This window comes from Caenorhabditis remanei, chromosome III (genome assembly GCF_010183535.1).
Source record: "Caenorhabditis remanei strain PX506 chromosome III, whole genome shotgun sequence".
NCBI classification, from domain to species: Eukaryota; Metazoa; Nematoda; class Chromadorea; order Rhabditida; family Rhabditidae; genus Caenorhabditis; species Caenorhabditis remanei.
Genome location: NC_071330.1, coordinates 7,983,910 through 8,004,633, shown reverse-complemented (window position 1 = coordinate 8,004,633; position 20,724 = coordinate 7,983,910). Strand labels below are relative to the sequence as shown.

Genomic DNA, 20,724 nt, shown 5'->3' with positions numbered 1-20,724 from the left:
TTTATATCTACTACCACGTATCTCGTTGGCTGTCCGCTTTATATAGATGACAATACCCGGGGGCTTTCATAAATACATATTGAAATGAAAACTTTTCGTCTTTTATGAAAAAGGGACGATTTCCTTTGCAGATTGAAATCCTTTCCAATCTTTTGATAGATGCTTTTTTGGAAGAAAGTCTATTCCAGGAGTTATACCTTGAACTGTACTGATAGTTTACTTTCTTTCAAGACGAGAACAAAAATATCCGGTTTCTTATCACAGAATTTTGTTGTTTTTACGAAAAGAAAACACAAATTAAAAGTAATTTTGCAGTGGAAACCAGGAAGGTAAACACTACAAACTACACATGTTTTGCTTAAGGATTCTCAAGATTCTCGGGAACAAACAGCGAATTTCGATGTACGTGATTATCAAAACTCTCTGAAATCAACTGTGCATTACATCTCGATTGGAGAATAAAAAGACTCCACGAATCCTAATATTTGAGAAATGTTAATGCAGTCTCATTTGCTCAGATTGAGATCGAAAGTTTCAAAAATCGTGATAAATGGTTTTTGTTTTAACATTACAGTCTTTGAGGAACAAGTATAGTCTCAAATGTCAGTTCGAAAGATCGACACGTTGTTGAATTATCTGTCCCAAACATCGAAAAGGGGAGAGAACGTGAAAAATGAATCTGAGATATGGTTGCTAAGAAACCGCGGTCCAGTATCATATTTAACCCGTGAGCAATGTGTTCATCAGTTCATTTATCTCACAATCAGAACACCTATCTCCCAGACGGATACAATTAGGATTTCAAAAAGTAATATTGTTTTACGAGGTTACGGTAGTTTTCGATCCAAAATACATTATAGAAAATCAAAAAACAAATTCCCAACTTTTGTAGATAAATCAAAGAAACTCACCACACCACCTCGAACCTTGATCCGAAGAACGGATATTTCTTTCGGACTGAATGGACAATCGGCATTTGCACAGAATTCTGGTGGAATTACACTCAACGGTTTCTCGACTGACACCTCAGGCATTTTTAGAGAAGAAATGAAAGATTCGACGAGTGAAGAACAAAACCACGAATAGTTTTCGAGAAAGCACAAAAAGCTCTAACTTCTTTTTTCGTTCCTTTTTTCTTTCATTTCATTTCTTACCAACCAGTTATCGGTATTTCCGGTAAGAGAGTGTTGTTAATGAGGAGAGTTTAGACAACAAGACTTGTCAAACTTTTAGTTATTTTCGAGGTTAAAACAAACAAAACTACCATGAGGGAGGCGCTTTGCGCAATAAGAGAGCACACAGTTTGACAATATCAAATATGTGTACGATAGGTAATTTTAAGAAGAAGTAGTAGTTAATATGGTTTGTTGTAGAAACTACATTACTAGGAAATTCAACTACAAAACAAGTTTTTCTACAAAAATAGCACTCCAACGAGTTTACCTTTCTTGGTTGATATGAACTGTATTCTTCATGTCTCTTTGGTGTTTCTACAGTAGTCTCAGATGATGCTCGATCTCCAAACTTTTCCTTTCTCTTCTTTCTCCAAGTGTCTAAATTTGCTTGCCATGGCTCACTGTCGTCGTCGAATTTTTGCTGCAACCAATACAAAATATACGAGTAAACCATTCTTTCATTACAAACCATTTGTCTCTGTCCTTGTAACATCTTCTCTCTTTGAACTTTTTGTTGTTGTGCCATTTGGAGGGTACTTTTCGCAGATTCAGCCATTTCGTCGCCGCCTTTTGTGACGGCGACAAACTGGAACGGATCCGAGGATTTTTGTCCCGGTCCTCGCAGCATTTTAGCTCCGGGTCTGTAACAATAATTTTCAGATTAATAAACTTCAAAATTTTCGCTCCCGGGTGGGCTCGAACCACCAACCTTTCGGTTAACAGCCGAACGCGCTGCCTATTGCGCCACGGAAGCACGGTTTCAGCACTTTTACAAAAGTTTACATGAATTCAATGACATAGGCTAGACAATGGGAGAGAGTGAGACAGATAACGAGGAAAGGGTAGAGCGGAAAATAGGAAAAGATGATTTTGTTAATTAAATACTTCAATATTCATTAATTTTGGAGACATCTGAAAGAAAAAAGAAAGGGGATTCGCCTCTGTAGGGACGTCTTCTGATGTGACGACGTCGGAAGTCAAAAACAGGAAAAAGGGAAAAACAAGCGTTTCTCTTCTGGTAATTGATGTTTCTTTCCAGCTTTCGCCTCTTCATTGTCTCTTACCAATAGCTATTTTCAGAGACCAGAAATCCTTTGAAAAAGTGGGTATTTGAATGAAAAAAGAGTGGGAAGCCAGGGACAGCTTGAGTTTTTTTCGATGAGAAAATTGAAATAACTATCGTATTTGAGAAAACTGTAGTCACACTGAGCACTCCTAATTTTCAAAAACTGTTATTTTATTTCTAGAGTTCTTCAGTTTAAAAAGGAAAGAATCTACATGTGCTTCCGAGTTTCGGCTGAAAGTAAGATTACGTAGATCAATTAATAGCTGGAAGAGCGACCAGGAAAATGAAGAAACTGAACGAATCATTTTTTCGTGAAAAAATTTTAAAAATCGAGGAAAGTTACTTACAAGGGAACCTTTTAAGTGGTCCTTAATGCCAGCAAAAACGACCTATACAGGTCGAAAGAGGATGTTTCAAAACCTATAAATCAACTTTCAAAAGTTGCTTCCGTGACCTGTAAGTGTCTGAAATTGCCATCTGAAAATTGACCATTTTTACCATTGATTTGCTGCATTTCGCCCTCTCGCCTCCTCCAAATCCTATCACGTTTGTAATAAACTGCGGCGACACTTTAATAACGTGTTCGGATGGCCACAGGTAGTTGGCCAGCGACGAAATACGGACCATATACGCGTCCGCGCCGGACTCAAAAAGAAGTAGCTAAGGACGATATGTGTGCGTCATATACGGTCCGTTTCGAGTCCGCGCGCCGAAAAAGTTGCTCCTCTTCCTCCCACCGCCAGCCCCTTCCCTACTTTTGTTTCCCGGTTGAGATCGTCATTTAACAAAGAAGATTAGTGATAAAATTACTATTTTATTTAAAGAAAGATAAAAAGGAACATTGAAAATAATGAAAATAAGAAGAAAGCATAGCAAATTATAAACAGAAATCACAAGTTTATCGGGCAGTCGTGTCCTTGAAATCCAACGAAATCCAATTCGCGTAGAAGCCATTTTCAGTCGTTGATTTCCGTTTTTCCCTTTGTATTTCTGAAAAAAAAATCAATTAATTGCGGAATAAAAAATATTTATTCAGTTAACTTACTTTCGAAAAAGGGTTCCTCCTCCGGACAAATACAGATGTCGTGCTTGAGAAGGAGTTCCGGCCAATTTTAACCAAGTTTCTCACTGAAAAATTTATTTTGAATAGAGAATGTTGAATACTATCACAAACCATTGAGGAAATCGAAGGATTGGTTCCATTTCAGCTATCGCCGCTGTTTCTCTTTTTGGGATCATCGGACTGTCTGAAAACACAATAATTCTTCGATCATTCACAGTTACATGCGAAAATTTTTCACGAAAAAAATTAATTAAAAGAAATTTCAATTTAAAAAACATAAAGAAAGGCGAAACTTTCGAAAAATAGGGAAAGAAACGTAAAATCTCCGTAAATGATTAAAAAATAATCATTATCCGAGAGGAGTCCGAGAGCTTCGGAAGAGCTGCTGCAAGCGGCCGCCGCGGCCAGTCCATACGGACTATTTCGCCAATCCATATACGGTCCGCGCTGAGTCCGCGCGCGGACGCCTGCCGCCCACTTCCTCCTCTTTTCCCGAAGTCCACACTGCGTCCATCTACAGTCCGTAGCGGGCCATAATTTTGCCGCGGACTCTATACGGTCGGAAAATAGGACTGAATCCGCATGCGGTCCGCACGCCAACTACCTGTGGCGCAGGTGGTAATCGTCTAGGTGGAGGAAAATTTTGGGCAGGTTCGACCCCTTTGCCATTTTTTTTCTTTTTTTTTGTTTGATATCTTTTTTTCCAGTTTTTTTCAATGTTTTTTTTGGAAGCTATCATAAAAGTCTTTTTTGTACCACCATCAACGTGATTCCCTCCTGAATCCATTTCAATTGATGATTATAAGAGTAATCTGCCGGTTGACAGATGGAGGTGCCGCCAAACTTTTATGATAGCTTCCAGAAAAACATTGAAAAAAACTGGAAAAAAAGATATCAAACAAAAAAAAAGAAAAAAAATGGGAAAGGGGTCGAACCTGCCCAAAATTTTCCTCCACCTAGACGATTACCACCTGCGCCATCCGAACACGTTATTAAAGTGTCGCCGCAGTTTATTACAAACGTGATAGGATTTGGAGGAGGCGAGAGGGCGAAATGCAGCAAATCAATGGTAAAAATGGTCAATTTTCAGATGGCAATTTCAGACACTTACAGGTCACGGAAGCAACTTTTGAAAGTTGATTTATAGGTTTTGAAACATCCTCTTTCGATCTGTATAGGTCGTTTTTGCTGGCATTAAGGACCACTTAAAAGGTTCCCTTGTTAGAAAAACGGGAAGATTGTATATACATGCTACAGTAAAAACGAGTAAAAAGAAGAAGAAAGGTACCGTAAATACTGTATTATAACGGCACCTGTAATAGAAGGGCACCTGTATTATAACGGCACCCCATCTCTACTCAGAATCCATAAAAGAGTTTATCAAGGGGTTTTTTCTCGGTTCTGATTAGAAGCAGCGTGCTTGGTCACTTCTAGATCAGCAAATAGTACGTCCAAAAAAGTTTTTTCGTTCAATTGTAATGAGTTTCTGAAAACACAAAATTTCTCTCGGAGGCAGTTGAAAAATATAACGGCATGCCGTTATAATACAGTATTTACGGTATATTTGATAGTAGGAATCCTAGATATTCGATGGCTCATATTGTATCAACGAATAAAAAAGTCAGATCAGATGAAAACCGTAAAAAACAGTGGGAATCGGGAGGGCGCAAATCCTCTCACACTTTCTTCTATATATCCGGTCATTCATTGGCGGCTCACCAATCTTTTTCCATGCTCTCATTCATTTGTTTATCTTCTCTCCCACCTCCTTCTATCCTTTTTTCTCATCGAAACGAGACACTAAGGAGACATGGTCAATGGTATTAGTGAAGAGAGACTCAGATGATATGCTACAATAAGTGTGCGTAATCTCCACTTTTTCGCGCTTGTTTGAGACTTTGAGTGCCTTTTTTTGCCTCATTCCGTGGCTTTTTTCTGCGTAGAAACGTTCACTTTTCACGTTGCGGCGAATGGACAAAGACAATTGGATGTGCAACTCAAAACTAGGATTGAGATAGGAGGAATTAGTTTAATGGATTCGATTGATAAAATCAGAAACTAAACTACAAAAATTATAACTCTAATAAGAGAAAAGTTGTAGATTGTATATTAGTTGATATACACTCATTGGTTTAATTTTCTCCCACTTGTCACTTAATTCACTGTTACAGTCATTCTTCAGTTTTTTCATTGACATTGACAGTTCATTCACAACTTAATTTGCCTAATTTGTTCTCCGCGCTTCAATATCAGATCTATGATCATTTTCATTAATTTCCACATTAATATTGACATACCCAAATTCGTCTTCTGGATAATCGGCACCAAGATTCGGTGGGTATTTTGCCACCTGAAAAACGATTTGAATTCAAAGAAGTTGGGATGAATACGATACAGAACATATAGTAAGTAAGAACGACAAAGTTAGAATGAGTAAACATATATTTTCGAGAAAATGATACATACACGTACAGTACCGCCCAAAAGGTTATCAACTTTGGATGTTTTCAGTTGAAAATGGCCAACTTTGAGAGTGTGTCATGATAATACAGATTCTCCCACAAAGAAAATTTTGTATAAACCATACAGAACAAAAATAGATCTTCATTTTTGTAGTTGACAACTTTTTTGTACGAGCACTCTCCGGCAAGTTACGTATCAACAAAGTAATTTCTCCCTCAAATCGACAAATTTCAGTGCAGAATGGTGCGATTTTTGAGCTGTCGTCTTAAAATGATCATAACTCTCTAGGGAGTGCTCGTACAAAAAAGTTGTCGACTACAAAAATGAAGATCTACCTTTGTTCAGTATGGTTTATACAAAATTTTCTTTGTGGGAGAATCAGTATTATCATGACACTCAAAGTAGGCCATTTTCAACTAAAAACAGCCAATGTTGATAACCTTTTGGGCGGTACTGTATGTTTCTGTCCTTAATCAGTGTGGGTTTATAACTCCTGTCCTAATTCAAGTTTCACCTGGTTTTTGAAAGCCAACTCATTTTCCTCGCCTCAATGAGGGTTCTGAATAGGGAAAATATAGAGGGTTTTAATTCAGGACGGTTAAGATTCGGTACAGTTCTGCCTTGGAAAAGTTTTGAAAAAACGGAAGAAGTTGAAAAGTATGAAAGAAGAAAACGTAATTGATGTGAACACTCAAATCAAAAGAGTCCGCCGTGAAATAGTTCTCAAAGATTATTTTGTTGGCTGTGAGTGTTCCAGAAAGAGAGGACAATGTCAAAAGTTATGTTATCTCTTGAAAAAGATGACAACTCAAATGAAATTTCAATTCAAAATGAAACATGATAACCCTCAGTTTTTCGAATGACTCACTCCGAAAAAGGAACACTTTTACATTTCATTTTATCATAAAAATCGATTAAAATGCCAATCAAACACACCAAATGTTCTGTTATCAGTTAGTTTTTTCCAACGTTAGAGGGTTAGTATGTGAGTCCTTGAAATGTAAATACAGACAAAATGTGGCACATTTTTGGCATTTTTTGGTGTGTTTTATGGATCGAGAAAACACGGAAACAAGGAAAAAGACAAAGTATATTATCAGTGGTAAAGAACAATATCAGTTTAAATTGCAGTGATTGAAATTCGTAATAATTAGAATACAAGATAAATACCTTTACCGCATAATCATTTTCAATCATTGCCAATTTTTGATTCTGAAATGGACAGCGATTGGAGAAAAGAAAGGACAAAAAAAGAAAATTGAAGTTTGATTGTCTGAAAAAAACGAATTGTAGAAAATTCAATCAATTGTATCAAGAGTAGATGAGCTGAAATTCAAATAGAACACAGCCAACAAAAATAGAAAAAAAATAAGAAAGAAGAGACCGTGAGTAAATAAAAGAACATAGTTTAACTCGTGGGAGATTTGATGACTTTGAATTCGGACAAGGAAAATATTTAACAAAAAAGCGAGTTTAGTTTTTTGAGAAATATAAGAGAGTACTTCATATGAAATTTTAGTACGAAATAAATGGAAAAACGAGTGATAAAAGACAGAAAATGGATATAAAATTTTATGAAATTCTTATTTAGAAATTCGGAAGAAACCAAACCAGAATTGAATTCAAAATGAATGACACGATAATTTGATAATCAGAGAACGAGAGTGAATATGGGAGAAAGTGGTCAGATCTCTCTCCGATCCGATTGAATATTCAAATTTCTTCTTTTCTTTTTGTCTCTGTGTCTCAAAATGAAGTCGTAAAATTTGCATCTGTGTCTCTTCGTCTCACACACTCTCCTCATTCACGGATTTTTGGATCAGTAATATTGAAAGAGAAGAAAAAGAATGTCGGTCAAAGGATATATTATGGATCAGTTTATCAGTTGGTGTTGATTTGGAGATTGGCGAAAAACGGGAAGAAATAGAGAAATATTCGAAATTGAAGTTTTGGGAGAAGGGAGAAAAGAACAAATACATTTAAGCTAATATGAAACAAAATTAGTTTTATGAACATAATTTCTAGCTCCTGGCCATGAAAATCAGTTTTTTCTGTTATGCTTATCTGCTAATCTAATGAGACAACTTTGACTGCAGTTGTTGAAACGATTGACTCATAGTCCGATTGATTAAATTTCATTAGAAAATGCAGAAAAAACCGAAAATATCATATTAAAATGAAACAGTTTTCTGTACGAATCCACTCTATTGAGATGTAGCTGAGCTGAGAAAATATTTCGGCTTCAAGATTTTTTCCTTACAAGAAAAAAATGAAGAGAAAGATACACTCATCGAAACTGAGCCAAAATGACAATTTTTGAAATCGTGAATCTACATCTCGATGTTTGCCGTTTTTTTCTGAAATCAGAAAAATACAACATTTCTGGCTTGTTTTTCTTATTTTCAAATTGATATTCGTATTCTAGATTTTTACTTTCTGACATGAGATTACGGGGAAGACCAATTAATAATGAACATGGAGTAGGAATCACTCAGGTAAAAGAAATGAAAAATGAAGAATAATCTAACAGAACGGAACAAGAAACATGTTAAAAATGTAGTAATATTACACGGGGATCAAAAAGAAACAAGGTGGTGGAACGGTGTCGTCTAATCCTTCTTCTTCTTTTTCAACTGCGGTTTCTTCAGAAATGACATGCATATGTCTTCGTTCCGACAACTAGGTATCCTTCTTACTCTTTTCTTTCTTATTCTCTTCAAGAAAACACATTATGCAAATGGCGACCAGGTCGGTGTTGATTGCCCGAAACAGGTGTCCTGCTGTGTCCTGGGAGGAAAAAGAAGAAGACTGCCGCAAATCCATACAGTCATTTGGCTGAATTACGATCCGCCAATTATTACCGCGCCAAGGAAGTCGCCATTACCCATTCAGGGAGCGAAGACAGGGTCAAATGTTGAAGAACAGCTGTTTCGGATTTATCCTAGATTTTTATTTATGTGGTCTTCCATTCCACACTGACAAGGTTTGGGGAACGTTCAGATGGAGCATCGAGTTTTGACAGAGAAAATTAAATGGAATAATGAATTAGTTCTCACTATCAGACATCGGCAATTATGCAACCTAGTTTGCTACAGTATCAGAAATACACGTTTCTAGTATATTATCGAAAAAATAATCAAGTGTGAGCCATAGTGGTGCTGAAGAGCTACAGTTTTTGTACTAAATGTGAACGAGCTTACATCATTCAGATTCTCGTTCATATTTCAGTAACTAGGCAAATTTACCCTATTAAAATGAAAAGTTTGAAACTTAAATTCAGAAACTGAGAGCAGTTAGTATTAGTACAGAAAATTTAGTAATCTCGAAATTTAGATAGTGTAATATTACACAATACTTATCGTATTGTATATGAAGGTTCATCTTGTTAGGAATTATGGAAACCCTTCTGGATAGCTCAGTATTGCAAGTTTTTCAAATAATCAAGTAGTAAAGCACCTGAAAATCTGGAATTAGTTATTTTTTGCTCAATCCTATGTAAAATGATAAATATGTTCTTCATAAAATAAAATTCATTTGTCTGAATAAAAACAACAAACAAATGAAAAGGAGTCACTGAGATAATTGAATTGTTTTTTCACCGGGAAACATCAGAATTATCAGTTGAATTGTTATATAAAAAAGGGGAGATCTGGAAATGGGGGATTCGAAATAAAAGTAATGATAATGGATGCCTAAAAAGAAACAAATTGAGTTGGTAAACAGTCAGTAAGAAATGGTATCATAGACGAGAGGAGCTGAGTGAACGAGATGCTTGAATTCAGTGACGTCGACGTTAGCCAAGTCTTCCGGTACCTTCTCCTGCAAGAAAAAGGTTGTTATATAAGTTCACTTTCTGTTCCATTTCATTTTGAGAAAACTAATCATTCTGTCAGAACAGAACGGATCGAGAATCACATACTTTCGTCCTATCTTTAGGTCACATGGTCATTTTTTCTGATTAATATCTTAAGTGTTCTTAGGTACAGCTTCACAATCTTCGATCATTTTTGTTCGATTCCAAAAACAGAAAACCTACAAGGTCAGTCGTCTTCTCTTTGACCAGTGCTATCCAACAACAACATAATGATTGATGTGTTTGAATGGGGTACCAGCTGGTACAAGTAAATAAAAATTCTATTATACTTACATGATGCCATTTGGTTGAAGAATAAGTAGGTGGTGGAGTTGATTGACACATTTTCAGTTTTTCAGCCGTTTGTTCCAATTCAGCAAGTTGACGTTCGAGCTCAATGATATGGGAGAGACTGTCCAGGAGAATCTGAGAAAAAAAGATAAATTATTTAAAAAATAAGTTTAGATTGATCGTGTCTGCTATAATTATGACGTAAGAACATTGTTGAGGTGTACAGAGAACCCTGTTTTCAGTCCAAAGTGTTACATGTTCTACAGATACAGTAGTCAATATCTTATCTAAAGGATTCAGAGTTATCCAACTACGAGGGAGGTCCTCGGTTACGTAACTTGAAAGTTCGTAGCTGTGTAATTTGTACACAAATATGTTGTCTTTCCCTTCTCTCAATTGACCTTTTTTAAATGTGTTCACCCTTAGGAAAAAAAGAAAAAAAAGAGAGAAAGTACACGAGAAAAGACAGAGACACATGGAGAAACACACGAAAAACTTGTTTTCGTCGATTCTTGCAAAAACGAAACGATGTGAGAAAATTGCCCTTTTCGATTATAAATGAGAGAAATGTTCGTAACTTACTTGACATACAACTGGATCTTTTGGAACTTCACTGATATATTCTTTGAGACGATCATAGACATTATTGAAGGTTTGAGGTGGTGGAGATGATGTCCTGAAATAAAATAGATATGATTTATGAGAGTAAGAGCAAAAATATTGAAAATATTACATTGTTGAACTTGAAGGACTTGCGGAGACACTTGAACAATCGGAATAAGTCGAAGTGGTAGAGTTTTTTCGTTGACGATATGGATGGTAGATGTAGGAATCCTAAAATCAGAATGAGGATACGGTAGGAAAAATATGGGGGGTATACTGCAGACAATTTATTATTTAAATAGTTTTGAAATCGAGAAGCATACAACTAATTCAGACTACAACTATAACTCAGAGCCTACTCAACTCAAAGTTTATAAAATAAAATTACAGTAGCCAAAGGAATACAACTGCATTGATAATCATATCATACCTAAGTATATCGTGTACAAAAAAAGCTATCAATAACTCACCGAAATCTGAGTTTGACTCATTCTTCTCATCGCTTCACAAGTGTATTTCATTCTTATTTGCAAACAAAAATCCGAAATTTAGGTAAGTGAACCAAATCAGTCAGCTGTGTTGGGAGTCTTCATAAGATTTCGAACAATTTCCGTCTTGACTCCGCCCAATTTGGCGTCGTGCCTTCCGTGCCAGGAACCGATTCTCTCGTCTCTCTTTCCGCCAAATACTATCTGATTTTCGTGGCGACGCCACCGACGGGTACGAAGACGAGAATGCAAAAAATGAGAAGACGTAGAATGGAAAAGACGTTTTGAAAAAGAGAAAAAAGGGCCTAGGGGAGGAAGAACAACTTATCATACATCTGCCACCCTGAATGAGGAGAGAAATGGTATATAGCAAAAGGTGTTTGATTTGAAATTTTTGGCGCGCGCGCGAGAGTTTATGTCACTAAATATTTGGGAGAAAGAGAAGAGAGATAGTTGAAGAACGTTTGAGAAATGATGATGGTAAATAATTGATATGTCAGTGAGTAGGTGTACTGTAGATGTAATCCATTTCTTTCGGGTCAAAATTGAAATATATATTATAGCTTGTTGTGAAGTTATCTAGACGCTTACCTACAAGGTACAATCAGTCTTTGAAAACTAAAATAATCCTGAATGTTTATTTTTCAACAAGTTATTCCTGGACCATCTAAGGTTGATTTTCATTGTTATTATTGTTCTTTTAGGCAAATGATTTTGAAATATTACAATTTATTTATACAGTCTACTCCCCAAAAACTACAATTAAAGTTGTAAACAATAAATTTTCAATGAAAAGATTTAAAACCGACAGAATAGTTACAAGTAAATACAAGAAAAGCTCAAAGACAACAAAAACTAAACGTTGCTAGAACAGAATGAATGAATCGATTCCTATCAAGGTAAATTTTTGAAAATTGTGATTGTTTTCAGTAGTTTTCGTTTTGGTTTCGGCTCAGATGTATCTAAAAACTCTTTCAATGCTTCGAAATACTTTCTTTTTGCTCTTTGCTCTTCTTCTGCCGCAACTTTTCTAGAAGTGACAACTGCTTCCAACCATTCTGTTTTTCTATTCCATTCTTCTTGAGAGATTTGATTCAATTGGCGTAAGGCATCGTTCAAAACTTTCGACATCATAGCTGCTGCTTTTCTTTCTTTTTCCTTCTTCCGAGCTTCTTTTATCGTACGGTATGGGAAACGGTTCCGCCAAACAATGAAATAAAGTTTCTTTCCGTAGAATAAAATTGTTGCGAGACGTCCATCATCTCGTTGAATATCTTTCGAGTACTTGCAATCGAGGAAGCTACTTGGATCTCGAATAGTAGTTCTGGCCAGATAGGAACTGAAAAGATATGAACAATTAGGTTCTTAATCAGATAAAGTCCAATGTTGGTAACTAAGTCACAAAAATTCCAGAAGTTTTACTCACCTGGCGTCAAAGTATTCTCCTTCTCTCACTTTTGGATTCCAATCACGTAAAATGAGTCCATTTGTGATACTTCTCTTGTTTTGAAAAGCTTGTGGACTCAATGTAATTTCCAATCGTTCAACTCTTATTTGATCACTGTCGAGGAACATCCATTGCATCAGAAAAGCATTTAGATCATCAGCTGTTAAATTGTTGTGTCCGATATCTATCGACACATTGTTGAGAGATAACAATTCTTCACGGGTTATCCATTCCGGGTTATCAAGTACGACATTGTATGAATTGATTAACTGGAATAGATTGAAATATACACTCTTTTTCACAAGAAAATGCTTATTCAGTTAAAAAACTTACTTCATCTTGCATACAAGCAGGGCCAACTTGATGAGAAACCCGAACCGTTCCATTGACATTTGCTGCACGGAACACTTTTCTGACTCTATCCGTTTTTGGTGGTCTCGTTCCAATCAATCGGAAGCAATGAATTTGTCTCGGAAGGGGTGTGGAACAGAATGCTTCACAAGATTTTCGATCATTCACATTCACTCCAACATAGATATATGCATTTTGTGAAGGGAACATTGAACATAATTCGTTGAATGTTTCCATCATTCCACTGATACAATCGATTGGAAATAATGTTGGTTGGAGAGATTTCACTTCTTTTGGGTGATTACTGCAATTATTGAATTATGATATTTGTCTGAATAAACAACTTACATCTTGCAAAACAAATAATTTTGAAACTTGTGAGCCTTCAGATAATACGAATTGTTCCAGGTTTTTCGCACCCCATCTCCTTTTCTCCATGAATAAAATACGCAAGCAGTGTACTTGAATTTGTCAAAATATGCTCCAACACACGATTTCTCATTGTCAAATCGTAAATAGATGGTATTAATTGAAAGATTTTTGTGTTTTTTCACTTGGTGTTCCAATGGTTTTGAACATTTTGCAATATTATAACTGAAATAAACTATTATAATTGAAAAGAGAGCTAGAAAACGAACCAATCCACCGGATTTAGATATTCATAGAGTTTCTTCAATGATTTCTTCGGAAGTTTCAACAGATTGAGAAAAGTTTCTGAAGAACTAGAAGTTTCTGGTTGAACTTCTAAAGGTTGCATTTCTGAAATAGAATTGAATTTTAGTATATCGAAACTATTGGTTCAAAATGACGAGGAAAGTACGAAACACGTGAAAATAAAGAAGAAAAAAGAGAAGAAATGTTCAGTATTGGGAAAAAGAAAGAGTAGAGAACGGAGAAAGACGCAGAGAGATGGAGGGAGACATCAACACATACTGCCACTCTCATTCGGAGAGACTCCATTGATTTTTTGCCGTATGAGACGGAATGAGTCAACTGACTAATTATGGAATTCGGGGTATTCTGCGTATGAGATATCATGTGGTTCGGAGTTATGGAAGGTTTCGAAATAGGAAAAAACGCTGAGAGATTTATTAATCTCTATGGATGGCATACATCGAAACGAACTGAACGAGAAGGTTTTGAGACCTCTAAAGAAACAACAAAAAAGAAGGAAACAATAAAAACTCAACTAATTCATACAGGAACTGCTCCCATCTGCAGTTCATATTTTGCTCCTGGGCGCAATTGCGTGCTAGATCTGATAATAGATTATTCAGAAGTTTTTTAATTCTTCTATTTCTATTGAATGGCTCATATTTTCTTTAAAACAATGCTTTAATTTTTAAATTTTTTATTTGGACCACTTCACCGCAATAGTAAACATTTAAAGAGAAAAAAAATGAAAATTCTAAAGGCACATTAAGAAAAGCAATTTTAAAAGGAAAAGCCTAATTGGCAGTTAACAAAATTGGTGTTAAGAGAAGTTTTGAAAGAAGAATGGTGGAAAGTAACAGAGTGATAATTAAGTATATGAAGAGCTATATATAAATAGAATCGTACCATTCACCGAGATATATAATTTATGTTTCATGGGAGATTTTCTGTATTTAAATTGATTTGTTGGGAAGGGGGTTGTGAGAGTTTTTGAGAAATTAGAATAGCCATTTGAAGGCACGTCGAACGACTTCTGGAACATGAGACCATTCGAATGTGATGGTCTTGTCGTCGGCTGATTTGATCGTTGCTTTGTAGTTAACACGTTCTCCTGACTTCACGGATGTAACTTCTGATTCAGCATTCTTTGTGTTCGCTTCGAGATAGTTGGCAAGGAGTGCCGCGATTTTATCAAATCTGAAAATCATTCAACATTGTCAGAACTATTTCACGAAATCTTACGAGTTAGCAGTGTTGACACAGTTGAATGGATCTAAAGGATCACGCATCATTCCATGTGGACAAGCACAGTAATAAGATCCAGGAGTGTTGACACATCCCTCGGTACACTGTCCGTTGTTGGTGGCACATTCATCAATATCTGTAAATATTTAGATGATGGAATTTTCAGTATCAGATTAGTTACCATAACACTGTCCGTCCTTTGCAATGTAACCCTTTGGACAACGTCCTCCGTGAGCCTTCACTTTGCATGGGCATTCATCCACAGTAGCTGGTGGGAGGGTGGCAATCGGGCGGTTAGTGTCAATAACCATTTCACATGTTGCACGAAGAATAGCTTTTCCTTCGGAGCATTGACAGTTGCAACTTGTTGGTGATGGTTTCACGTAGTTTTCAGGAGCAGTGGTATCTGGAAGTCAGATAATAATGAAATGGAAAGATGAATGAACACTTACTAAGATCAATATGAAGACTGTCGCAGTTCTTATCAATACTTAAAGCAGTTGAGTTTTCAACTCTTTCGGTTGTCATCACACAGATTGTATAAGTATGATCAGATGGAAGATTGTCAAGATGTGTTCCAAAACTGTCACGGCAAGTTGCTTCCTTTCGAAGCCATTTCTCCTTTGGAATAGAAGTGTCATGAGTGTAGAGAATTGTGTAGTTCTGAAATGAATTGAGGTTACAGGTGTACATGAAAAACTGAAACATACCGATTTGTTGTTAGTGCAACATGTCCAAGACACTGAGATGGATGATGGGGACAAAGGGATCAATTCGATGTTTGTAGCATCCTCTTTGGATGCATCACGTCCATATGGAAGGAGAGTTGTCATTTTTGGAGTTGTTGATTTACGAGTGGTACTAGCAGTGGCATAATCACAAGTGATATATGCAATCCAACTGTCGAACAACTCATTTGGTGCTGACCATTGGTCGAGATGGACGACTCTGAAGAATAGAAAATTTACTTGAAACTTCAACTGAGGATTGATACCTTGTTGGAAGTCCGGTGACCTTGGAAAGAAGATCAGTGGCTGGTTTTCTGACGGAAATAGCAATAATGTTGTGTTGGAAGTCTCCATTTGCGTATTCTGAAGCTGGAAGAGCATCGTCACTCGACGTTCCATCTGAGCTGACAATAATCATCAATTTCACTGCTCCGTTGATATAGTTCTCTTTCGAGAGCTCAACAAGAGCATCAATTCCAGCACCTAGTTTTGGAGAAACGCTATCGTCCCTGAAAAAATAAAATTGTTTAAAACATGTTAGAGCGTTTCTGACATACAATTGTTGAGTGATTCCATTGAGCTCATCAGCGAGCTGATCCACGCGTAAGTTATTGATAACCTTCTGTACTTTCTCGCTGTTTACGGTGATGATGTTGATTCTGAAAATATAAATTAGTTCTTAAATTATTTAAAATTTTTAAACATACGTAATCATGTGTTGTTCATCTCTCAAACGATCATTGAAAAAGTTAACAAGATGATTGAGAACACGACCAAATTCATCCGTAGAAGCTCTTGATGTGATGTCAACCAAAATGTTAATATGATAAGGTCTTCTGATTCCATCGTTACAAAGACCTCCAGAGACTGCACGAGTCGTTCGAAGCATTGGAGCCGTTGTATACTTTTGAGATTGAACATCTCTCTTTGTTGTCAAATGAGATGGCATTTCAGAGTTCTTCTGAGCTGTGTTTCCACATACAGCCTTCAGAATTCCAACAGCGTTGTCATCAATTTCAGTAGACTGAGCAACTTCAATGACATGATCAGGATTTGAGTTTCCAACAAGTCTCTTGATTGTTGCAAGTTCATCTGGATTAGATCCAACAGCAACTGCGAAGAGTTGAACTCCATACATATCTCTCAGATCTTCCGCAGCAGCTGCAGCGTTTCCTCTGTTCTTTCCGTTTGTAATAAGAATTACAATCTTTGTTGCATTCTCTCGTCCATGAAGTTGGAATTGTTGTCTCGCCGCATTCAAACCATACAATGCAATTGCAACACCGTCATTTATCTTTTCAGCGTCCACAATCTTTTCGATGAGTTCAATTTTATCTTCGTAATGTCCGAGTGCAACTGGAACAGCGACCTTGTCACTATAGATAACGAATCCAATCTTCGAAACATCTGGTGCAAGGTCGAATCCTGTATCAACAATGCTGGCAACAGCGTCTTTCATACTATCGAATTCATCAGGTGTGAAGTTTTCAGAAGAATCCAAAACAATAATGACGTCAGATTCGAAATCAATCGATGAACAACTTCTTCCGGAACCAGCTGGAGTTGTTGCCTTTGTTCTAGGAGTTGGCCAGGTACGAGCACTTTCCACGTTTGGAACAATCTGTAATGAATAGTGTGGATAACTAAAAAATATTAGTGACAATACCTTGCAAATGTAATCTGCAATGGGACCAAGAACTTCTGAATCAGCTCCGCGCCATTGTGGAACTACGATCACCTTATCAGCATCAGTAAGTTCTGTGTTTTGTTTTTGACTTTCTTCATCTCCAGAGTCCACAACGAATACGGTAACATTTCGTTCAGACTTGAGAGATTGAACAGCAGACGGATAGTCATCACTGAAAACAACATTTGAGTTTTGATCAATGGTATTAGAACTTACCTAGCCTTTCCATTCTTGATAACAAGAACAATTTGTGGTACTCCATCAACTCCAGAAATAGAAAGCTCATCAAGAGCCTCACGAAGTCCAGCACCGAGTTGAGCACGTCCTTTAAGTCGACGAGATTCACTGATACGATGTACCAGATCATCTTCATTATCGTAATCACCCAAAGAAATTGGAATTTCAGCTCCATCTCCGTATTTCACGAGTCCAATACGAACTTGATGTTTGCGAAGATTGAAATGCTCAGCGAGGAAATTCTTGATCAACTCTTTCATGACTCTGTAGTCAAGAACTTTGATGTTGTTCGATGAATCAATAACGAGAAGAAGATCAATGTGAGATGTAACATAACAGAATTCAGACGGGCGGCGAGTTGGAACCAAAGTATGCAACTTTCTGGTCGTGTCAGTTGGCAAAACAATACCATATTGATCGATTGGGAGACCTTGATCGTCTGTTGGTACAACTGAACCATCGATATTGACTGATCTGCCAAGTGAATCGGTTGGTAATACATCTCCATATCTTCCAATAACTGTGTATGCAGGTTTTCCATTTGAGTCTGTTGGCAGTGGGGATCCGTCTGGGCCGATTGATGGGTAAATGTAATTTCCAGCGGAGTCAGTTGGCAGAACTTGTCCATCTGGACCCAATGGTTTTCCTTGATCATTTTTGGAAACAACTGTTCCATCATCAGTAACAAATGAACCAGAAGATTCTGTGGAAAGAAGAGATCCATCTGGACGAATAACGGGGAATATAGTGTGTCCGTTTTCATCTGTTGGAAGTAGTTTCGCCCCTCCAACATCACTTCCGGCAGGGTATACGTAGTTTCCATATCCATCGGTTGGAAGAATTTGTCCATCTGGTCCAATTGGTTTTCCTTCGTCATCTTTCTCAATAATATGTCCTTCGTCTGTGATGAAAATACCAGTTGAGTCGGTCGAAAGTAGAGTTCCATCTGGTCTTGTGATTGGATAAATAGTATTGCCAGATTCATCTGTTGGTACAGTCTTAGTAACGGCCCCATCTCCATGAACAAGAATATATCTACCACTGTTATCTGTTGGTAATATAGAACCATCCTTTCCAAGCGGCTTACCGGAAGAGTCAGTTGGAACAAGCTGGCCGTCAGGATCGATAGAAGCTCCAGAAGCGTCTGTTGGTAATTGCGTTCCGTCTGGAGTGTAGACTGGATGGATTAGTTTTCCGGATGCATCAGTTGGAAGTGGTTGTCCATCAGGTCCGATAACTGGATAGATATAGTTTCCAGAATCATCGGTTGGTAGCACTTGATTGTCTGGACCGATAGGTTTTCCACTATCGTCTTTTCCAACAACTTCACCGTCTTCCGTGATAAACGATCCAGTAGAATCAGTACCTAGTGGGGTTCCATCAAGATACACAATTGGATAGATAACATTACCAGAATTGTCAGTTGGCAGAACTTTTCCATCTGGTCCGAGAGCTCGATAGATGTAGTCTCCGGATGAACTTGTTGGAAGAACAAATCCATCAGGTCCAAGTGGTTTTCCTTCATTATCTTTTTCAATTAGTTGTCCATCATCAGTGAGATATGAACCAGTTGAATCAGTTGAAAGAAGTGTTCCATCTGGTCTTGTAATAGGGTAAATAACATTTCCATTTTCATCAGTTGGGTGAGTTTTGGTGACATCATCTGGAGAAGAAACCAAAATATATTGACCTGTAGCATCAGTTGGAAGTGGTGACCCATCCTTGGAAAGCGGAATGCCACTAGATGGTTCTGTTGGGATTGTTTCACCGTCAGGGCCGATTGATAGCCCAGTGGAATCAGTTGGAAGTTGGGATCCGTCTTCATTGAATACTGGATAAATTGGTTTTCCAGAAGCATCTGTTGGCAATATTTGTCCATCTGGTCCAGTGATCGGGTAGATGTAATGTCCGGAAGCATCAGTTGGCAGAACTTGTCCGTCTGGACCAATCGGTTTTCCATCTTCATCTTTTTCGACAACCTTTCCATGATCAGTGATGAAATCTCCTGACGAATCAGTTCCTAACAGAGTTCCGTCAGGCTTTGTAATTGCATAAACGACATTTCCTGATTCGTCAGTTGGGAGAACTTTCGTCGTCGTTTCGTCAGAAGGAACCAGAATGTAATTTCCTTGATTATCAGTTGGGAGTGGGGATCCATCTTGCGCCAATGGTCTTCCACTGGTATCAGTAGGAATTGGCTCTCCGTCTGGTCCGATAACAGCACCAGATGCATCCGTTGGAAGTGGTGTTCCGTCTGGTCCACGTACTGGATATACTGTCTTTCCTTCAGAGTCAGTTGGAATCACTTGTCCATCAGGCCCAACAGCTGGATAAATGTAATGTCCAGAGTCATCCGTTAGAAGAACAGATCCATCAGGTCCAATCGGAATTCCTTCGTCGTTCTTAGCAATAATTTGCCCATCTTGAGTGATGTAAGACCCGGAAGAATCGGTTCCAAGCGGAGTTCCATCTGGATGAGTTATTGGATAGATGTAAATTCCAGAAGAATCAGTGGAGTGAGATTTTGTGACTTCATCATCTGATGGTACAAGAATGTAATTTCCTTGATTATCAGTTGGAAGTGGGGATCCATCTTGCGCCAATGGTCTTCCACTGGCATCAGTAGGAATTGGCTCTCCGTCTGGTCCGATAACAGCACCAGATGCATCCGTTGGAAGTGGTGTTCCGTCTGGTCCACGTACTGGATATACTGTCTTGCTTTCAGAATCTGTTGGTAGTGGTTGTCCATCAGGTCCGATAACTGGATAGATATAGTTTCCAGCATCATCAGTGGGAAGAACAGATCCATCAGGTCCAATAGGTTTTCCTTCTTCATCGACTTGAACAATTTGGCCATCTTCTGTGATGAACCTTCCGTTTGAATCGGTTGGAAGTGGAGCTCCATCTGGTCTAGTGATTGGATAAAGAACATTTCCTTCATCATCAGTTGGAAGAGTTTTTGTTGTCTCTTTATCGGTTGGAACAAGAACGTAATTGCCAGAAGCGTCAGTTGTGAGTGGAGATCCATTTTTGGAGAGTGGTTTACCACTGGCATCAGTTGGAATCGGCTCTCCGTCTGGTCCAATGACAGCTCCAGAAGCATCAGTTGGCAGTGGAGTTCCATCTGGTCCACGAACTGGGTACACAGTCTTTCCGGTTGAGTCAGTTCCGAGAACTTGTCCATCAGGTCCAATTACGGGGTAGACGTAGTTTCCAGCATTATCGGTTTGGAGTATCTAAAAATTTCTCACTTCAGTGTCTTTTTAAGGGCTTATCATATGGTATTAGTACAGTCGCATCAAATCCTTCGAAATGAACTCAATGAATTATTGTTTCAAGTATTGCTACTATTACCTACTTGTATTATATTATT

The 20,724-nt window shown here is 37.7% G+C and overlaps 3 protein-coding genes across 3 annotated transcripts in view; all 3 read right to left on the bottom strand.

Moving 5' to 3' along the window:
* Nucleotides 1-9,490: 9,490 nt before the first annotated feature.
* On the bottom strand, nt 9,491-11,035 carry GCK72_009887 (uncharacterized protein; the record flags this gene model as incomplete). Its single annotated transcript, XM_003113009.2, has 5 exons — nt 9,491-9,586; nt 9,915-10,046; nt 10,494-10,587; nt 10,645-10,745; nt 10,985-11,035. 5 exons carry the CDS (start codon nt 11,033-11,035, stop codon nt 9,491-9,493), a joined length of 474 nt encoding a protein of 157 aa, XP_003113057.2.
* Nucleotides 11,036-11,896: 861 nt separating this feature from the next.
* On the bottom strand, nt 11,897-13,557 carry GCK72_009886 (uncharacterized protein; the record flags this gene model as incomplete). The annotated part of the gene is made up of 5 exons (XM_003112940.2): nt 11,897-12,341; nt 12,429-12,718; nt 12,783-13,104; nt 13,149-13,394; nt 13,439-13,557. 5 exons carry the CDS (start codon nt 13,555-13,557, stop codon nt 11,897-11,899), a joined length of 1,422 nt encoding a protein of 473 aa, XP_003112988.2.
* An 895-nt stretch (nt 13,558-14,452) lies between these two features.
* Nucleotides 14,453-20,724, bottom strand: part of GCK72_009885 (uncharacterized protein) — a gene marked incomplete at both ends in the record, with an annotated part of 48,856 nt that continues 42,584 nt past the window's right edge. Inside the window, 10 exons of the mRNA XM_053727579.1 lie at nt 14,453-14,651; nt 14,697-14,835; nt 14,881-15,105; nt 15,152-15,362; nt 15,410-15,647; nt 15,694-15,936; nt 15,985-16,086; nt 16,135-17,048; nt 17,094-17,286; nt 17,331-20,587. Of these exons, the coding sequence (XP_053587156.1) occupies nt 14,453-14,651; nt 14,697-14,835; nt 14,881-15,105; nt 15,152-15,362; nt 15,410-15,647; nt 15,694-15,936; nt 15,985-16,086; nt 16,135-17,048; nt 17,094-17,286; nt 17,331-20,587 (5,721 nt within the window). The remainder of the gene's footprint in view (nt 14,652-14,696; nt 14,836-14,880; nt 15,106-15,151; nt 15,363-15,409; nt 15,648-15,693; nt 15,937-15,984; nt 16,087-16,134; nt 17,049-17,093; nt 17,287-17,330; nt 20,588-20,724) is intronic.